The sequence below is a fragment of the Crocuta crocuta genome, unplaced genomic scaffold (assembly GCF_008692635.1).
Source record: "Crocuta crocuta isolate KB4526 unplaced genomic scaffold, BGI_CrCroc_1.0 scaffold175, whole genome shotgun sequence".
Classification (NCBI taxonomy): domain Eukaryota; kingdom Metazoa; phylum Chordata; class Mammalia; order Carnivora; family Hyaenidae; genus Crocuta; species Crocuta crocuta.
Window position 1 is genome coordinate 2415271 of NW_027530988.1, and position 20431 is coordinate 2435701.

General features: G+C 46.5%; 2 protein-coding genes across 3 annotated transcripts; both read right to left on the reverse strand.

Moving 5' to 3' along the window:
- Positions 1-1473: 1473 nt before the first annotated feature.
- HOMEZ (homeobox and leucine zipper encoding) lies at positions 1474-12337 on the reverse strand. Of its 2 annotated transcripts, none has more exons than XM_077770409.1 (2): positions 12283-12337; positions 1474-3160 (listed from the first exon to the last, which is right to left on the reverse strand). In XM_077770409.1, exons 1-2 carry the CDS (start codon positions 12305-12307, stop codon positions 1563-1565), a joined length of 1623 nt encoding a protein of 540 aa, XP_077626535.1. In that variant the 5' UTR covers positions 12308-12337; the 3' UTR covers positions 1474-1562. The 2 variants fall into 2 exon arrangements, with proteins under 2 accessions (XP_077626535.1, XP_077626534.1); XM_077770408.1 differs by lacking the exon at positions 12283-12337 and adding an exon at positions 8360-8550.
- A 958-nt stretch (positions 12338-13295) lies between these two features.
- PPP1R3E (protein phosphatase 1 regulatory subunit 3E) lies at positions 13296-18568 on the reverse strand. Its single transcript, XM_077770412.1, has 2 exons — positions 18152-18568; positions 13296-17905 (listed from the first exon to the last, which is right to left on the reverse strand). Exons 1-2 carry the CDS (start codon positions 18566-18568, stop codon positions 17483-17485), a joined length of 840 nt encoding a protein of 279 aa, XP_077626538.1. The 3' UTR covers positions 13296-17482.
- Positions 18569-20431: the final 1863 nt, after the last annotated feature.

The following is a 20431-nucleotide window of genomic DNA, read 5'->3' on the forward strand; positions in this document are numbered from 1 at the left end:
TTGGGTATTAAAGAGTAGAAATGAGGATTTAAATGGGTTGGCCAGTGGCAGGCAGGCCATAAGCAAAAATATTAAAAATATATATACAGATAGCAAACATCTGCCAGAAATAAATTAAGTCCTGGGAATAACCGTGAGGCTGAACTAGTATTCCCTACCCTTTCTGGAACTCTGGAGTTTATTTTTAAAGGTATTTCTAGACTTTTCTGGGAAGAGCCTGTCCTGTAGCAGTAAAGGAAACAAATCTGCCTAGTGATAGATACCAATGTACTCCCTTTTAAAGTTTTATTCTTTTAATTTACCTCAATATATCCTGCTGCTTAAAAAAAAATACTAAATCAGAATGTTAATAGATTTGGCTCCATTAATCTCTAAAACCATAGAAGTGGCAAAGTGGAGGAGAGAGAAACAATTTTATTTTTGGCCTTTTATTATTATTCTAGCAATTTGGGGCTTCCACTCTTATTTCTAGATGGTTAACCCATTGATATCTTTATATATGACTCCAACTGATGAAAACCATTCTAAAACACATCAGTAATCAATTCAGTTAAGACCAGGGTCCCTCTGTCCCCAAGACAGATCCTATAAGGAGAGGAAAAAGTCTCTATTATAGATACATATTGAACCAACACCAAATAGATGAAAAATTAGTCTTTGTCAAGCTAGCCAGAAGGGAGTTTCAGGTTTGTAAAACCAAACCTGGAACCTACCTGCACCCACCTTCTGAACAGTAGAAATCATCCCTCTCCTCTAACCGTCTGTAACCTAATTCTTTTTAAAAGGACATTTCCCCCCAGTTCCCACATCCAATAAATATCCAGTCTAAATTATTCTCCACCCAATTATTAAACTTTTTCACAAGCTCCATGGGGAAGATTTACCCTGAGACAAATAGCAAACAGAATGAGGGATTTTGGAAAAAGATTAAAAAGTACAAGGCAAAATGGTCCCAGTATCAGAAATGAAAACATTCTGCTACCTGTGCAACTCAGTAACGAAGCAGGGAAAACCCAGCATCAAGTTGGTGTGCATGAAGGAAATACTTGTAGTGAGACTGGGACACACTGAGACTCTCAGCTGTATTATGCACGGACTTGTGCTCAGAGAAGAAAGGGGTGTGAGGCAGCCTTACATTCCAGGGAAAATGGTGGGACTGGGGGATGCACTGGAATCATCAACTGAATCAAAATTCTTGACTCCATCTTTCCAGTCGTAAAGACGTGGGGCCAATGTCTGGCCTCTCCTTAGTACAGTAAGGGAAAAGAACAGCAGACATGAAGAGAGCAAGAACCGTTTCCCAGCCCATGGTTTGGACCAGGTCCTTAGCACTCTCTTCACTGAGACCTGACGTCTGCCCGTCCAATCCTCACCTCTCTTTGGGTCCTATGGTAACCCTCCCTGGTCCACCCTCACAACATCCCCCGTCTCCCAACCTCAAGAACACAAAGCTTTTTAGTTCTTTGCCACAAGGTAATTTAAAAAATGTGGTTTCTTTGTTTAAACAGTTACTAAGTTGGTTCATCTTTTAGTAACAGACCTCCCCTCCCCTCCTCCACCCCTTAGTCCTGTATGATCACATCATCATCATCGTCATCATCTTCCTCCTCCTCCTCTTCTTCATCCTCATCATCTTCTGGCAGTTCCTCTTCCTCCTCTTCCTCTTCTTCATCTAGACAAACCACCACCTCCGCTGGCTCAGGTAAACGAGAGTCAAACCAATCCAGTACCTGCTGGGTGCTAAGCCTTGATGCCTGACTGAGTTGAGGGATATCACTTTCCCGTAGCTGTTGGTGGGCTGCCCAGTATCTCTCCAAGGGTCGTATATCCGGTGGGGGTGGGGGGTTTGGCAGAGGTGGTGTGTCAGCCCATTCATTCAAGGAGCGGGTCGAAGGTGGGGGTGTGGGAATTGCTGGGTCCTGGAAACTAGGGGCACCAGGTACTGCGTTGTCCCGAAACCATTTTAGTTGCCCATGCTTCAAGGCATAGCGTGTGTCACCAAACCACTGAATAATCTCAGGCCGAGGTAAGCCAGTGATCTGTTCTAATTTATGGTAATCCTCACGCCGTGCCCACTGGCACTGTAAAAAAAAAGATTTGAGGATAGCCAGCTGCTCTTTGGTTTTGCGCTTGGTCTTTCGCTGGCGTTGCATATCTGGGGAAAGGTACTCTGCAGGGCCACCCCTACCTGGTACTGAGTTATGTCTTAGCCCCTGGGGCCAGGCTGGCTCCAGATGTGGGGGCAATGCCTGTTCATTGGGTGACAGTGGCTGTGAGATACAGCCCAGTGACTGGAGGGGTTTAGAGGTGGCAGTAGCTCCATTTGCCAGTACCTGGAAAGTGGAAGAAGAGGTAGAAGAAGAAGGAGGAGTCACAATAGATGCTGACTCCTGCTTACAACTACTGGCAAGTAATGAGATTGGTGGGGGCTTATCCCGAGCACGTGGCTGGTGGACAGCTGTGGAGTGGTTCCAGGAAGCAGAACCTAGGCCATGTGACTGACTGGGACCCTTGCCTGCCTGCTCCTTAGAGAGGCCACTGCTTTGAAGATCCTGCCAAAAATCTGATTGGTGGGAGAATGCCCCACTACCAGGTGCCATCAGGGGCTCCTTTGCTTTCTGGTGACTCAGCGGCTCTGAGGACTCTTCAGGTTCTACCTTCAATCCTTTCATCTGGGTAGGCTCGCTAAGAGTCAGGGGCACTATTCCAAGACCCACTTGTTCTGGAGGTGGCACTGGAGAAGGCACCTCCTCGGGGGGCCGCCCTGCATGATGAGTAAAAGAGAGAAGGGATTTGAAATGGAGCTGGTCCCGGTGGTAGACCACTCGAGCTCGAGTCTCTTCTATTTCTTCAGATGACCAGCTAATGCCACAGCGGAGGCGCTGGGCCATGAACCAAGTCTTGACTTTTTCCATCTGCAGCCCATAGCGTAAGCAGAGAAGAGCAATGTCAGCTAGACTGGGATAGGGAAAGTAGCTGAAGGTTTGTAGCAAGTGTTCATTGCCATCCAGCTCACTGGTCTGGGCTGCCTGGGTCCACACAAGCTGTAGCTCCTCGGAGATTGGAGGGAGGCAGATGAGCCCCGCAGGGGAGCTATTAAGACTGCTGGCCTCTTTATTAGGAGGCATGGTGCTTTCTGATTTGTGCCCTTCAGAGATAGCTGTAATAAGAAGAGAAACAGCTCAATCACTGGGGCTCCTTTCAGCCCATTGCTCAATTTCTGCCAAACAAAATGCTGGACTCCAATAAAATCAACTGCCTATTGTGTACTGCTTTGGATTGCTTTTAAAGGGCTTTAAAATTTTTCTCACTTAATTTCCATAACCTATGAGTCTGTTATAATTCCTGTCGTAAGTATGGAAAAAAGCAAAGCCCATAGAAGTTAAATTACCCCAAGTCACGTGACTAGTGAAATCTGTCTTTAGAGGTTAAGAAGGAACACTCACTCTTACAGTGCCTTTATTTTTCTTATGCAAACTCATTTTACCCTCTAAGATCATGGAACAGGAGTCACAAAATGGAAACTCAACCACAAAAACATGAAGTACAGTAATCTCAGAACTGATGCAAATGTTTTAGCTCCTGACAATTTATGATTACCTCTAGAATGTGGAGACAGATGGGGAGTACAAGAGAGGAATATCTAGAAGGCAGGACAGACAGCACTGTCCTGCCCAGCCCCCATCCCTTTTCTCTTCTTGGTGGTGGAGTCCTGCAGGGAGGGGAATGATGGTACCTTCAAGCCCTAAACCCAAACCTGCTAAGCTTTATTTTCTCTCTGTAGGATAATTGATAGGCCGGATATCTGGGATAAATGGGGCTTACTCCCCCTGGGTTTTTGGGTCCTGTGGGGGTAGAGAGAGGGAACTGTTTCAACCCCCAAGTCCTCCACAGAACAAAGGTTAGCCCCTCCCCACCCCCAGCCTTTGTCTCTTCCAACAGCTCAGTCTCTCTCCAGGGAGCTGGGAAGAGCTCAGACTGCAGCAGCCCCTCCACACAGGGCAGAGGGCCTGCAGCTCTTATCTCTGCAGCCCAGCTTTCTTCCCAGCGCCAGGTGGGCAGATTCATTATGAATTGCAGCCAGGTCCTGCAAGCTCCCCAGCAGCATCACTGCTCCCAGGTCTGTGGGTGCGGGGTGCTGGAGAGCCCCTGACTCTACGTCAGTCCTGAAATACCTGCTCAGGCTATTTCCCAGAAAGTTCTATTGACCAAACTTTAACTCAGCTCCCTTTCTGGGCATTAGAAACTCTTTAATACATCGGTCACCCTTTTTGCTTAAAGGAATCCCACCTGAGTTTATAAATATTTACCTCTGAAATGTTAAGGATGGGACAGGATTCCTATGTAAATGCTACCTGATGAACTGAGAAGAATCTCAAGTCCAGGAAGTTATAGTGCAGTGTGGTATCAAGGGATTTTATATGATGATTAGAAAAATTTTGTAGCATTTTGAGGTGTCACCATTTCCTTTTAAAAAGCAGATCTAATGAACCAAAGGCCATGCAGATCCTAAAGGCTATACAACTTGAAAAGAACCTTAAGAGGGTAAACAGAGACAAGCATGGCACAGCGGGTAGAAGTGATTCTTGAGTAAGGCCAACCTGCAGTTTGAATCCCAGTTCTGCCACTTATCAGCTATGTGATTTGGAGCAAGTTGCTAAACTTAAATGAGCTTTAGTTTCTTCATGTGGAAAAAAATGCACTCACTGCTAAATGAATGTAAAGTTATATATTTTTACCAAGCACATACTATGCACTAGGTATCCTGCGTATGCGAGGCCTAAAGCAGCTGTTGGGGTGAAGGCCTGAGGTGAGGCAGATTTGAGATTAATTGCAGCTTCACCACTTCCCAGTGGTGCTATCCTTGGGCAACTTATTTAACCTCACTAAGCCTTAGTTTCCCATCAGAAAAAAAGGAAGTCAGAACAGCACCTTCCTCGCAAGTTTACGACTAAATTAAAAAAATACAGTTGACATGATGACTAGAAGAAAGTAAAGGCTCCACAAATAGCTTTCCTCATGACTTCAGCCTCACCGAGTGATTCTAATGTAAGGTAATGCTCCTTTTCTAGACATAAGAGGGAAGTGAAGCAAAGACTGAATTCTTTAAAATCCTTGTTTTCAAATTGTTTTTGCAAGGTCTTAATTCTAATAAGCAGTGGAAGGAACTAGTGTATACATGATATTATGCTTTTCATATTTTGGGAGTTGGATAGAATTCCAGAATGGATTTTGCTGGTTTTTTGTTTTTTTTTTTTAAAAAGTATGAAAATAAGAGCCTTAGATTGAATCCGTAATTTGGAGAGAAATCCCTTTTGATTTACAGATGAATTGCCAATTTAGGAGTAGCTCTACCTTTGCCCTCTAGGTTCATCCCAGACATACCTAAGTGGCCTACGAGCAAAAGCTTGCACAGTTAGGTGTTAAACTACGATTTAGACAATGTGGCCCACCAGGAACACCACCAAATCTAAGCTGGACAGTACTTAATGACTGCAATGCTTGATGTCTACTAACCTTATTTGTGTTTTTTAAGGGCACAATAACACTTTAGATATGAGAAAAATGCAGCATAAGAAAGCAGTCCAGTGTAAGGATGAAGACTGCCAGACAGGAAGTAAGGCAGGCACAGCTATAAGCCTTACAAGGAAGCATTCTGCTTTCATTCATTTGCTTTGCTATCCTCCAGATTCTCATGACATCAGTTTGGTGTTTCAATATAAAATGTAGTAATACAGATACCATATTTGGTGTACTATATCCATCTAGTTTTCCAATTACACAAAATACAAATTGTGGAAGACTTCCTGATACAGAATGGTGGCTTAAATCAGGGCAGAGCTTTATAGCTTCCTGGTACCTCCCTGGAAGAACCTGCTTTGACATAGGAAGAAACTACAGTCAGAGAGTGGCTCATGAGAGGTGTAACAAAGAGGGTAGGCCCCACAATAATAAAAACCACCATGAAGACACTACGAGATCTTGTGTTCTTGTGCCTCTATTTGGAGAGGGTAGAAAAAAGGGGGAAATCAAAACTGGAGAATGAAGGACTCCTGTGGGCAGAGATAGTAGTAATGGTGGGATTATCAATTCTGGATAATTACTAAATTTGATCCTTATTAAATGTGCTGGATTTGCCCTATTGCTACTTTAAGTAGCTAATAAAAAATATAATCAGGAAAATAGAGAGGATAACACCCTTCTTTCCCTTTGGGCATTCCATACCCGTGGACAGATGGCAGAAAAGAATGGGCTGTCTTAAGCTTCATGTAGGTGTCCATACAATCCTAGGAAAAAGAGGTGTTCACAACTGTAGGCTTGAGCCTAGGCTTATGGTTAAAGCAGGAGACAGTTCAAATGAGAGACTAGATATGATCCTGCTTAAATTGCCTAAATCTTTATTCACAGACCTGAAGTACTACCTGACATGTGTTTTGATGATAGTTTTAAGGGCCTTAAAGAATTTTTAGTGGTATTCAACTTATGTGCTTCTCAACTTTTTGGGTCATGAACTTCTTTGAGAAATCAGATAAAGGTATGGACCCTCAGAAAGTTATGACTACCGGCCCCCCAAATAAACATCCATATTTGGGGGGCAGGTAGTGATCTCAGAGGGCTCACTGGCTGCCCAGAAGCCCAGGTTAAGAACCTCTGCCTTATGTCCTCCCAACTTAATAAAAAGGCAGTGGTGGTAACTGCTTAAAGAGGAACATACATCTTAATGGGAATGAATGGAGAGTGGATGGAAGACTCAAGAGAATACCCAGGTCTAGAAGGAACTGGGTATTGGTAATACTAGTTGGAAGTATTCCAACCAATACTACTAGTATTCCACTAGTAGAGTGGAAGAGAGGGGTGTTCAACTGGGCCAGGAGCCTGGCTTAACTGACCCATTGGGTTATATGACCAATACTCACAGTGTGCTACATACTGGAGCCTGGTAGGCTACTCTCTAGTGTGCCCAAATCATCTGCTTCTTTCAGCTGCCCTGTGTGCTTGGGCCAAGTTGTGTATGATTCCAAACCTGTTTATGCCTATATTTATTTATTTATTTATTTTTATTTTTTATTTATTTATAGAATAATGTAATTATAGATCACATAAACCTATGAAAAATTAGTGCACTAAAAATTGTTTCTATGAAAAAAAGTCAAATGCTTTGGAAAGACATAATACAAAGGAGTGTACAATTGTTGATTTGGGAAGAGTAGGCAACTGTAAAAGATTGGAGGGGCATGGGACTTAAAAATCTCAACAGCAGTCTACATTCAGATTGCTTCAAAAGTGTTTAAATTCTCACTCCATTTTAAAGAAACCAAACCTGAAAATCATAGATGATGAGAGGCAGTGGCACATTAGAATTACCTGGGAAATTTAAACCGGGAACTCTCCTCCTCATTCTGACTTAATTAGTCTGGACTGGGGCCCAGGCATCAGTACTTTTAAAAGTTCTCAGGGTGCAGCCAGATTTGAGATTTGCGTGTGTAGTTTATACTAGAAAGGCAGTTGGGAACTCCAGTCGGCAGACTTACACAAAGAAAACGCCTGGACGTTACCCCAAAAGATTGGTGAAATGAACATACTTTTAATGACAATGCTTACCATATGTACGCATCATTTTAAAAATTCCCAAGTTTAACTGGCGCTGTTTCTTTCAATCATTGCCATCTACCTGTCCTAATCATATAATATAAATGGGCTTCAAATGTATGGTGAGAAGGTTTGTATGATAAAAGATCTGATCTGGGCCCACATTACCAAACAGGTCTCAGCTTGAGTCTTCTTTCAGTTTAGAAGTCTCATATTAGGACGCAAAAACCAGGAACCTCTGAGAATTTGGGTTCTCTTTCCTGGTTTGTTTTCTGAGTATGGCTGGGTACGGGGTCAGAAGGGGCAGTTTCTCCCAAACCTTTCATTCCCAAAGACCAGCGCTCCCCAGAAGTAAGGCCAGATTTCTGTACGTGTGCTGAGGTCGCCAGGAGGTAGTCGTAGGGGGGAGGTGGAGAGGCCTGGGAAGGAAACGTTTCTCCTATCCTCCATTTCGCAGGCAGTCTACAAGGCTCCAAACTGGGTCAGAGAACAAAAAGTTGCTGCACTTGGGGCGATGAGCCCCAGGGAGCAGGCGAATCTCAATCCTCCCCTCGCCGAGACCGTCCCAACCCAGCCTTCCCCTCCTCCCTACACACCCACTCACCCTCCCCCAGTTACAACAGGGAACCGAAAAGTCCAGAGGAGAAAGAGAGAACCAGGCGACTTCGAGCCTAGAATTCTCCTCCCCTCAGCGCGGGGATGGGGCTCCGGAGGTCGGAGATCGTACAGGGGCTGGGAGGGGAAGTCGAAGGGGCTGGGGATCACTCACCGCGGTCCGGCCCGGGCGGCGGCTCCCAGCCTCGCACCATGGGCCGGGGGGAAAAGGGGAGAAAGGGCAGGGCCTCCGGGGTGGGAGTGGGGTTCCCGCCCGGTGCGGCCTGCTCCAAGCCCACCCGCGCGGAGGGCCAGGACCGGGACTGCCCCCCCCGTCCCTGAGAGCGCGCCCGTCTAGCCCAACCCTGCTCGAGCGAGTTGGGGGCGGGGCGGATGGGTGGGGCGGGCTCCAGAGGCGGGGCCAAGGTGGCCCGAGTCTGGATTGGTGGACGCAGGTAGGGGGGACACCGGCGGAACGCACTGGGCCGACCATTGGCTGCGTGAGTCTCGGCTAAAGTCGGCTATTGGCTGCGTCGGCTTCAGCCGGGGTGGCTATTGGCTGCGTAGGAGAGGGAAGATGTCCCCCGGGGCCAGGGTGCTGTGAATGGTACCTCCCCCCTGCCTTCGACCTTTCCGCGCTGGACCTTCGGAGTACACGGAATCTTGGTCGTCCCGGAATTCCCCGAGGAATTAACAGCAGCTTGTTGAATTGCCTTACAACTACTCCCTATTTGTTCCTCCTGAAGGAAGATTTTTTTTTTTCAGCACCCCCTTGCCAGCCTTACACACGAGCTGAGCCGCGCCTGCCCAGCCGAGGGCCCAGCCGCCGTCAGCAGCGTCACTGTAAACGAAGCGCCTAGAGCAACCGGGAGCTTGTTCTCCAGATAGATCAAATGTCTTGTCACCTGAAAGACGAGGATCCTAGCTGTCCGACCCCTTCGGAACACCGCACAGGTGTTCCCAAAGACGAAGTGTCAGAAGGGGCACCTATTTGGGACCTACCAGACACTCAGGTCCCCTTTCTGTCTCAGTGAAGAGGACACCTGGAACTCCACCTCTTATCTGGGGACCTTGGTTTACTCTGACTAGAAAGGGATGGCAATAAAATAGACTTTTCACTAAAGTGGTAGTCCACACACCCCGAAGTTCTGGGCCAAAAGTTTGTATATTTAGGATTCTCCCTCCGTCTTCGACTAAAACTTGGGAACAGTACTTTATGAAGTGATTCTTTTGTTCTCACGCTGGTCTTTGAAAAAGTCTCTTCTTGCCTATTTAGGTCACTTAATAGCTTATATAGCCACAGTAATTTATAAAACAGTTTTCAGACTTTGCCTTGTATTCCACAGATAGACATCACCTCTCCCCATATACTCCCCCAAAATGCCACTACTCATTATCGCTCCAATTTAAGGTCTAGAGCTCTTTCAAGGTTGTCAGACATCACAAATTGATTTCCTCTTCAGCATTGAGCCCTATTTTATGTTGTTATCCCTGTATTTACCCCTGCCCACACCCAGCCCCATTACATTTAGTAAAACTTTAAACTTCTAAGAGCCAGCCCTACATCCTTCAAACTGGCATCCAGCAAAAACAACACAGGAGGAAAAAAAAAAAAAAAAAAAGCAAAGATATATATATACTCAGCTTTAGAGTTAGAAACTTGTGATCCCGCAGGGTGTAAGCCAGGGCTGCTGGTATATACAAGCTTTGTCCTAAATCATGACTATTACAATGACCCAATAGTTTATATGTGATGAAAGGAAAAGTGAAACATTGTAGCAGCCGCAGCCCTCAGTTTTCAGTGGAGAGGTTGTTCTCTTATAATCTAAAAACAATAACAAGACTGGGTTGTCTGGTTGACATACTTATCTGGCTGGAAAGCCAGGCAGGCAATGTCCATGCGGACTTAGTGCCTTCCTCTGGAGAGTTCAGTTAGGCACTCTGGGCATCACTGATCATGGGCTTGGAAATATGAAAGGTGGAGAACTGTACCACCTTTCTATTCTCAGAAAGATACTCACTGCTAAAACAGAAGTAGGCTGTAGAATTGAAGACAGGTTTAGGAGAGAGAGAAAAATCCAAGGAAAGGAAGAAACTCCTCTGCCCTACTTCTGGAGTACAGGCTGAAGCCTCCCTCTTTTATGTGGATTTTGCCCTAAAGCTTTAGAAGATGGAGTGAGGATTGGAAGAGAGGAAGAGATCCAGGTTGACAATATCAGAGAAAGGAGGGCCTTACCTTTAGTAAGACACCAACCCTCCCAGCTCTTCCTGGGACTAGTGCTGAAGAATGGAGACTCATCATATCACGTTATCCTCAATGTAGAGATGTTAATCCTCCATCTTTGACTGCATGGCTCAGATATTAGTAGGACTGACCAGAGACACATTAACCCTATAGCTAAAGAAATTGAACTTTTAGGGCCATCCCTTGCACAGACCTCTTCCGAAGAACTGGAGGAGCCCCAGCAATGTGATAACATGGTCATAGCTTTTTGTAAATTTTGAAAAAAGTATTTATTTAAACAGCAATTGGCTAAGAGTGATGTCTCTTTCTGACTTCCCCTCCATCACACTTTTTTGTTAGGTGGCAGTGGGAAGGCCATGGATATTTTGGGATTGGCTAAGGAAGTTGATTTGGCAATACATTTAGTTCGGGGTTAGTAGTTTTTAAGTAAGTAGTTTAATAGTAAGTATAGTGTTAGAGGCTGAACTGTGTTGCCCTCCCCCCTCATTTGTATGGTAAAGCCCTAACTCTCAGTACCTTAGAATGTAAGTGTATTTGGAAATAAGGTCTATAAAGAGGTAATTAAGTTAAAATGAGGTGTTCAGGGTGAGTCCTAACCCAAAATGACTGGCGTCTTTACAATAGGATATTTGGACACAGATATGAATATAAGAAAGACCATGAGAAGACATAGGGAGAAAATGTCTATAAGCCAAGGAGAGGACCCTCAGAATCAACTCTTCCAATACCTTGATCTCAGACTTCTATCCTCCACACTGTAGAATTTCTGTGGTTTACGCAACCCAGTCTGTTGTGTTTTGCATGGCAACTGTAGCAGACTAATACATACAGCTTCCAGATATAATCCTATTGTTAACAATTCAGTGGATATGACATTAGTTATTACAAACTTGAAATGCTCTGAAATTTTACACAAATGTCAAAGAAATTTGATGGGGTTTTTTTTGAGTTTGACAAAAATCCTAGAAACTGTGACATTGCCACTTATAAAGTGTGAGGGTGAACATTTTCTAAATCACTAAGAAGTTTTAAAAAGTGATCATGTAGGGGGCGCCTAGGTGGCTCAGTTGCTTAAGCATCCGACTTCAGCTCAGGTCATGAGCTCACAGTTCGTGGCTTTGAGCCCCGCATCAGGCTCTGTGCTGACAGCTCAGAGTCTGGAGCCTGTTTTGGATTCTGTGTCTGCTTCTCCCCTGTTCATACTCAGTCTCTGTCTCATTCTTAAAAATAAATAAAGATTTAAAAAAAATTCTAACTGATCATGTAGAAGACTGGATTATCTTTCTATAATCTTGTAGAAAACATTATATATAATCATCATATGAAAAAATATTAGAGAGCATGCAGCCAAAAACAAAATTATAAAAATATATGTTAAGTAGACACTTAAAATTTTTTGTTATTTTTCTTGATTTTATGTTGTGTTTGTCAGCTCTTTAAAAGTTATAGTTTATATTTTTTCATTCCAAAGTATTTTCATTTTGGGGCCTAATGCATTTATTTTTATCTTCAAAAGGCTCTGAAAGTTGTGTTTCAAGCACCCAAAAACTTGGATCTACCTCTGGGACTACCCAAATGAATATGGTGAGCTTCTGCTTCATTTAGAGGAACCATGCTCCACCATTTTGTGCCCTGTCTCCTAAGAAATACAAAAGCTGAGGGCTAACCAATCAGAACCGCAAGTATTGAGGATTTGGGATATCAAAAGCTGCAGTGAAGGAGTTTGTGAAAGAAGGGTTTCAGAAAGACCTACCACTAAACTAAGACGTGAGAAGTCTGGAAAGACATTAAGGCCACAGAGGGATCTTAAGCAATAAGCCATGGAGAAAAACCCCTGCAAAGCCCCCACTTACCTCTCCTTGGGTGTCTGCTCCTCATGCTGATTCTACCCTTTAGCCTATCTGGTTTCACAACATAACTGTGGGTGCTCTGCAGTGAAATCACAACTTGGCCATTATGATGTAATGCAGAGGCATCTGAGTGTTCTCAGGCTAGGGCCTCCCTATTAGAAACGTTGTCTCATTACTTTGTGGGTAACTGAATTTTCTCATCGTTCAGGTGATGTGGGAATCAATCTTATGTTAGAACTTAATTTTTTTCAAGGATGCCTCACTTTAATATCTGTTGCTCCATTCTGGATTAGATAGAGGTTCTTGCCTTTCCTCTCCCTCATATTTCTTATCCTTTGCTTTGGGGTTGCCCTTGACAGACAAAAGGGCTTTGCTCTTCCCTCCAGTGCTTAAGCAGAATGTAACTTAGATTGTGGGGCGCCTGGGTGGCTTAGTCGGTTAAGCGTCCAACTTTCGCTTAGGTCATGATCTCGCGGTTCGTGGGTTCGAGCCCCGCGTCGGGCTCTGTGCTGACTGCCAGCTCAGAGCCTGGAGCCTGTTTCAGTCTGTGACTCCCTCTCTCTCTGACCCTCCCTGCTCACGCTGTCTCTCTCTCTCTCTCCTAGAAATAAATAAAACATTAAAAAAAATTAAAAAAAAAAAGAATGTAACTTAGATTGCCTCCTTAAGGAAGAATAGCCACCCCACCCCACCCAAGGAGACACTCAGGGCTTCTACCCAAGCAGTACCCTTTAACTGCACCAGGAATTGGTAATAGGTGCCAAGGAACTAGAGCTGGACCGTGGTAACTTTCCCACCACGACCCAAAATTGTGGTGGGATTGTATTGGGGTGCCTTCTACCAGGGCTGTCCAACTCCTCCATATCTTCTGCCCATCCATCTTTTGCATAGCAATAGGACACCAGCAGATAGAAAAATGAGGTGACCAAAGATGGGGGTTGGGAGAGAGGAATCTTGCCTCTGGGTCTCTTGCCACCCTCCGCCGCAAACAAACAGTTTCTCAGTATCGTATGATATACTTTCACATTTCGACTTTATTTCCAATATGAGGTCTTTTATCCAGAAGGGAGGGCAGTTGCATGAGGAAGCTGAAGTGAGGCACAAAACTAATGCATTTGGGGCCCAGTGAACATGGCTGCACTGTGAAGGGTATGAGGACACTCTGGGAGGGCCTGAAGGGAACAGTTATTTGGGGGGATTCACAAAGCAAACTTTAATTTCCTTTCCAGGTTAGTCAATGGGTGGATTATACCATCTTCCTAGCAACTTCACTGTCCCTTAGCAATATCACCCAAAGAAGTGCCAAGGCTGGGAAAACAAAGAAAACTACAAAAGTGCCTTTTGTTTCTTTTCATGCCTGGACAGGGAAGGGAATGGAAGCTAGCAGGAGAAAATGAAACATTTCAGATATTATCCCTTGCCGTGAAAAATCGCAGGTTTGACTATGTAGAGGCCTGTTTTATAGCCTGGGAATGGGATGTGTTCAGGAGGGCTGAGGGTAAGCCCCATCTTGAGCGGCACTAACAAATTCTCTGACCCTGTGGAAGTCACTTCTCATATCTGGACCTGTGTCCTCATCTGTAGTGGAGCATCGACCCAAGGGGTCTCTAAAGACAAGTTTTTCCTGGTCTCTGATTTCTATGACCTTTGGATTGCAAGGATCCAGAGGAGCTCCAGAGAAACACAAGTGTTAGAAGCAAGAGACTGTGGGAATTAGATTGGAAAGTTTAGGAGTTAGGGCTTATTGTGACAATAAATGATGAGCTACATTCATAAAGAGAACCAAAAGAAGAGGAAGGCTATCAGACAGCTAAGTGTAGGAAGACATCTGAGGTCTGGACAGGAGAAACAGGCAAAGTGGTCCAGTTGTGTTGCTTCAAGGATCTAAGCCCCTGACCAGGGTAATGTTTTTTCTTAAAACACTTCCCAGTCTATGGCTGACGTGTTATACCCCAATTTGCTCCTGTTCATATAGTCATTAGCCTTTAGGGGAAAGTCCCCATCCCAATGCCTAACACATAATACCTTTCTAAAGGTTCCACCAAACTCCTAGTGTTTCCCATATCAGATTAGACTGTCAGTTTACCCCCAGGCCCTGGGGCAGTTCTATATAGGAAAACTAGAAGATTCGTCTGTTGGTTCTATAAAGCTGAAAATGGGCAGTGGGTGAACCATGGTACTTCTTACTGAGAAACCTCAGGGAAAAATGGATTGTTCTTCGTTCCATCTCCAACCAGTTTACATTTATCTACTCAGTGGTATCAACGCTTGCAGAGAGACCATTCAGCAATTGTCCTAGTCAGGGATACCTTCTAGTGGAAACTTTAGGGACTGGTCAATTCAAAACTACTCGGGGAAGTGGAAAGGGGCATGACACGCCAACACGTGTAGAGAGTCGGTTAGGGCCAGGAGAGAATCCCAATGTATGGAAAAGCTGGGGTTCAGGTGGGCTCCCGATTTCTCTAGCAGGCAGGCAGGATGGTCCCTTGCTGATTCTGCAGAGCTGGGACTGTTACAGGAGACAGCAGCAAGCTCCTGGATGGAGCTTGGGACCCTCAGTGCTTTGCCTTCTCTAAGCCAGTTCAGGAGACTGGGAGGATGGGAAGGCAGAGCAGTTAGAAACTGTGGTCTTTTCCTAATAAGAGATCATATATGGCCAAGTTGTCAGTTTGGTCTTTAAAGGAAGAACTATAATCACAGGGTTATGCACAGAAGCTCTGGAGATATCCTGAGTTCACAATCCCAGCTATGCCATTTCCTAGCTATGTGATCTTGAACAAATTACTGAGCTTTTCTGAGCTGTTGCCTAAGCTCTAAAATAGGGATATTACTCAACTGATAGGGTTGTTCTGAGGATTGTATTGCATGCAAAACACCAGATTTTAGCAGATAAGTAAATGTGAGCTATTGTGATTGTTAATACAACATAACAAAAATGCATACACATTAGGCAAGAGATTATTATACACTGAGCCTCGACCCAGTCTCCCTCTCCATCAACCTTCCTTGGGCTCTTTGTTGATGACTAAAAAGCACATTGCTTTGTGGCTTCCAGCAGTTTCTTTCTTCACTCTGCTGGTACTTTGACCTAAAGGTGTTCCACAAAATGCATGAAATTCTTTGTTTTCTTCATTAGATGAGGATGATGGTAAAGCCAGCATTTCTGAGAGAAGTGACTTGGGGTTCTTCTCTTTTGGCCTTCAAAGGACTAAGGCTTTGGACAGGAGGGGCAGGATAACAAAACCCCATACTCTGCTCTGAATACATGTGTGGGCTCGTGTGCATGCATTCTCTGACTTAGTAATAAGGAGGAGGGGGATTCAGAAATTTCTGAGAAAAAGTGTACAGGGAGCTGGTTGCCTGGGAGCAGTTGTTCATGTACATCAGGAACTGCTTCTATTCCCTATTCTCCCTTCTAGAAGACTGTCAAGAAGGAGCCTGAGGGAGGAAGGTGGATCAACCATGGTCTTGGAGAAAAGGAAGTGGGTTCTCCACCCCTTCTGGAGGGAGAAGGAATAGCAGAGATCAACAAGGATGAAGAGGGAGGCAAACGGAAAAGAGAAAATGAAGGTAAATACCCTATATGCTAAAAGAATGAAAGTGATGAGAGAGAGGGACAAAGAAAGAAAAAAAGCAAAGAGCTTAGGAATAGGGTAACAGGAAAGTAAAAACTCCCAGCAGAGGTTAACTAGCAGGGGAGACCTAAGGCATGACTGTGAATGGGTAGGAGAGTCCTGCTTTCCCATTTCGCTTGCTCAGGGTATGGAATGAATTGCCATCTTCTGGTACCATTTAATTATCAAGTAGCTTTGTTTTTTATTTGAAATGTTCTCCATTTCTTATATCCATAATTCTTTATCCTCAAGAGAGCCTCAACACTGTTTCCTTTCATCTCTGGGGCTCCCAAACATCATTTTCCCCAACAGAGATGCACCTACTCAAAGCTCTCTCAGAGCACCTAGACTGGCAGTTTGTGGGGGCAAGAGCAAAAAAAGGCAAAGGGGCAGAGGATGAGCTGCAGTTGGAAAAAGGCCCAGGAATACCATAAGGTTGCAAGCTGGTTATAGGATGCTTCTTGGGCTCTGGAGTATCTGTGTCAACAACTGGAAAACCCATCCCCAATCAAATGCTGGGATGCTTTGTGTTCTGACCTGTAGTACTCCAACTGTAGGTTGGAGAATGTGGCTTCTAGTCCACACTCTGCCACTCAATAGATCATAAAATGTCAGAGCAAGAATAAGCTGTATGAGATCACTTAATCAAAATCTAATTTCCCAAAGAGGATACTGAGGCCCAGAGAGGTGAAGTAACATTGCCCCCAAGTAATACAGCTAGTCAGTGACTCTTTCCTTCTGAGGCAGAATTACAGTGATTCTTGTGACTCACTGTTCCTTGACAAATACAGTCCATAAAGTGCTTAGAGATCATTAAAAGGCACCCCAGAAAGGTAAGGCCGGCATTTTTCTGGAAGCCCCTGAGTGTACCAACTCCTCAGGCACGACATTATTTGGCTATAAGGACGGGCCTGGAGTTGGCTTTGCCTTCATTTTAATCCCAGGACTGCCTTGGAGGCGGAGGGGGTCTGCCGTTGCTCCCTAGCCAGTCAGGGAAGAATGAAGCCTGGGATCTTCGGGACTAACAGGGGACTTATCCTGGGACTTTAGCAAGGCAATTATGGCTGAGTTAAAGCTTAGGATGGGCAGAGCTAGGGATCTGAGGTGGCAAAGGCAGGTAAGAGAGGGAATGAGCCAGCACTCCAAATGACTTAAGTAGGGTGGGCTCCTATTTCAAACATAATACCTCCTTAATCCCAAAGAGATACCTTAACCTTCAATTTCCTAGGCCTGACGAACCCACTTACATTCTCCCAGTGTCAGCTCACGGAATAGGTCATCATCATCAACCCTAATCTTGGCTCTTTTTTCTTCCTAATCCCTCCAGCGCCCTTTCTGGTTTTCTTTCTTCTATGCCTTGGGTTACTATCACTCATATCCAACTAATGTTTTCCACCCCCTCCCGACCTTCGTAGATTCCGCCCACTCCCACACCCCTTTGAATTCTCCCGTCCTCCTCGCCCTCCCCCACTTGAGTCTCTTGGACAGCTCCCAGCCAATTTCGGTTTCTTTCATTCTTCCCAGCCTAATCTTCGGGCTCCCCCAGCCCCTGGGTGCCTTTGCTTTTGGCGCCGTAGGCCGCAGGCGTCTCAGATAAAGTGGATCCAGCCCTGGGGCTCCGGGGCTCCGGCACTCCCAGGGTGCTCGGGTCCCCGTAGAGCATAGTCACGGCCGCCGTTGTTGTCCCAGAACTCGTGGCCGGTCACACGGTAGCGTAAGGCGAAAAGCAGGGCGCCCCCAATGGGTGGCGCGGGAAGGCGGAAGGCGAAACGATCCGCGCGAGGCGGGGGCGGGGCCGGGCCGGCGTAGGAGGCGGGGTCCTCGCGTTGGCTCCGCCAGCCGTCGGCGCTCCAGCGCACACTCACGCGCTTCTCGTAGGCAAGGTCCAGCACGCGCGCGCTCCCGGCCACGCCCAGCGGGCCCGCCTCGGCGCGTTCCAGGCAGATGCGCTGCGCCTGCAAGCGGGCGGCAAAGCCCGGCTCGCTAGCGGGCTCCAGGGCGGCGCGAGCCTCCTGAGGGGGTGGGGAGGAGAGGAGAGACAGAGGGCGGGGTCAGGGCGAGGCACTGGACCAATCCGAAGCGGACCCCGGCGTCCGGCAGTCGGAGGGAGCCCAGCTGGGAGAGTGGCACCTAAAGGGATGAGCGAGAGCAAGCTTAGGGTTGGGGATGGAGTTGGGTGTTCTTTGATAAATCGGCCGGCTGCCGAGGCTGGGTTGGGGAGGTCCCGGGGAAGGGGCGTGCCGATGCCGCCTGCCTACCTGGAGGCCGCGGGCGCGAGGCTGGCACGGCGCGAAGTGGCGGAGGGCGTCCCTCTGCAGCTGAACTTGCACGTGGCGGGGCACCCGGGGCAACTCTCCGGGGCGGAAGCGGCGCACCGCGGCCAGCTCCAGCCCAAGCGCGTCGGCGAAACGCACTCTCTTGCGGGTGTCGGGGCTGCGACTGCGGGGTACCCGGATCCCGCCGCCTCCGGCTGGCGCAGAGAGGGCCCGGCGACCCCGATTCGGAGCGTGAGCGCGGGATCGGGCCCCGAGGCGCGTCCCGCCCTCCCCTGGCTCCACCTCCGGCTCCTCCTCGAGGCTGGGCCGCTGGCTGCGGTAGTAGGCACGCTCCGTCAGCGCGGCTATGAAGCTCAGGTTGCGCGGGATGTCGGTGCGGGGGGGCCGCTCTCGAGACATGGCACCCCCCGCCCTGGCGGGGCCCGCCCGCAGCGCCTCGGCGCTGCCCAGCCGTCCTCTCGCCCGACCGCCCGGCGTCCTAGCTGGAGCTTCCTCTTGCCGTTGCGTACTCTCCTTGCTGTCACCTCCAGGATCCTCCACCCCCTGTAGCTCTGCCTCCCCTCCGTGACTACCTTTCCCCCTGCTCTGGAAGCCAGCTTCCAGGGTTTTAGACCATCATCTCTTGCCTCCTGCGAACTGTCTGCTCTGAGCGTGCGCTCAGCGGCGCTCACCCTCTGGTCCCGCGGCCCTCTCGGCCCCGGCCCCCGCCCACAGTCCTCTGACAGGTGGCTCCCCATCTGTCTTCTCTGCTGTACCAGGGGGCGGAGATCTACCCTTTCGGTCCTGAGTGAGACCACTCAGGTGTTTTTGTTTTTTGTTTTTTTTTTTAAACGGCCTCAACCTCTCCGGCACCGGAAGAGTTAATGCTGGGAGGACAGAGTAACCTTTCCTTTTCTTGCAGAGTATGGTTCAAAATGCCCACTGTGTGACTTTCTTTTCAGGGTTTACCGTTTTCTAAACCCTTTCTCTTCAGGGCTCACCTTGTTCTTTTCTAAACCTTAGGCTCCAGGTTTGGGAGCGGGGTGACAATGGTACACAGAAGGAAAGGTCATGAAAACTAGGTAGTTATCTCAAATAGTAGCTGAGATGTGACCCTCAAAAAGGTGGAATGGTCCACTGGAAAAGAGTTCTGAACGGAGACGTGGGAAGACACTCCGGTCTCTCCTCTGGTAATATTTTGCTGTGTGACCTTGAGCAAGGCATAACTTCTCTGGACCTGAGTTTTCTCGTCTGTGAAAAAGTAGATTAGAGTTCTGATCTCTAACCCCACTGCAGGTCCTTTGAGGGCAGAGGCTGTGTCTGATTCCTGATCAGTTTCAGCACGTAGTAGGCTCTCAAATTATTGAATGAATAGACATGCACCTCTTTTGGACCTGAGACTGTGGGGTTCTCGTTTCAGTGGGAGCTTCCAACAGGGGCACAGAGCTGGTTTTTCTCCTTCATTTTGTTTTACATTAGTGAAAAACAGATGTGAAGTATTTTGTGTAGTATTTTTTTGGTCTAAATTCCCTACTGATTTTTTAAAGTTTATTTAATTATTTTGAGAGAGACAGTACAAGCAGGGGAGGGGCAGAGAGAGAATCCCAAGTATTCATCGAATCCCGATAACAGATGGTTAACTGAACCCCCCAGGCACAAATGTACTAAGTGCAGTTGTAAGAGTTTTACAAATACTAACTCATAAACAGCCTTCAAGAGTAGGGAGTACTATTATGCCTACTTTACAGATGAGAAAACTGAGGGAGAGAGGAAATAGGACTCTTGCCCTGGGTCACATACATAATAATTGAGAAGCTGGGATTAGAATATCAGCAGTCCAGCTCTAGAGCCCGCTTTCTTACCCACTTGGTTCTATAAGATTAAAACATTTAGTAGTAATAGTTAACATCTTCAGAGTATTGTAATGAGGAATCTTAGAGTAGAAATGGAATTTTTTTAATGTTTATTTATTTTTGAGAGAGAGAGCGGGGGAGGGCAGAGAGAGGGAGACACAGTATCTGAAGCAGGCTCCAGGAACCTTGAGATCCTGACCTGAGCAAAGCTGGATGCTTAACAGAGTGAGCCACTCAGGTGCCCTAGAAATGGAATTTCTAAATTTAAAGCAGCAGGATAGTTTAACTGTAAAATCCCAAGTGACTAAGTTGGAAATAAACAGTGAGACAGACACATCCTATCTTATTATACAATCCATTTCTGTTTGCATTTAAGTCCACTATTAACCTTAGCAAAGCCAGGAATCATTTAAAAAGCCAGGAACCTTTT

Bases quoted from the DNA above. Each gene is read 5' to 3' on its own strand.
- HOMEZ (XM_077770408.1), bottom strand. From the start codon at position 8,399: ATGGTGCGAGGCTGGGAGCCGCCGCCCGGGCCGGACCGCG. The intron at 3,161-8,359 runs GTGAGTGATCCC...TTCTTATTACAG, and splicing joins GCCGCCCGGGCCGGACCGCG to CTATCTCTGAAGGGCACAAA.
- PPP1R3E (XM_077770412.1), bottom strand. From the start codon at position 18,568: ATGTCTCGAGAGCGGCCCCCCCGCACCGACATCCCGCGCAACCTGAGC. The intron at 17,906-18,151 runs GTAGGCAGGCGG...CCACCCCCTCAG, and splicing joins CTCGCGCCCGCGGCCTCCAG to GAGGCTCGCGCCGCCCTGGA.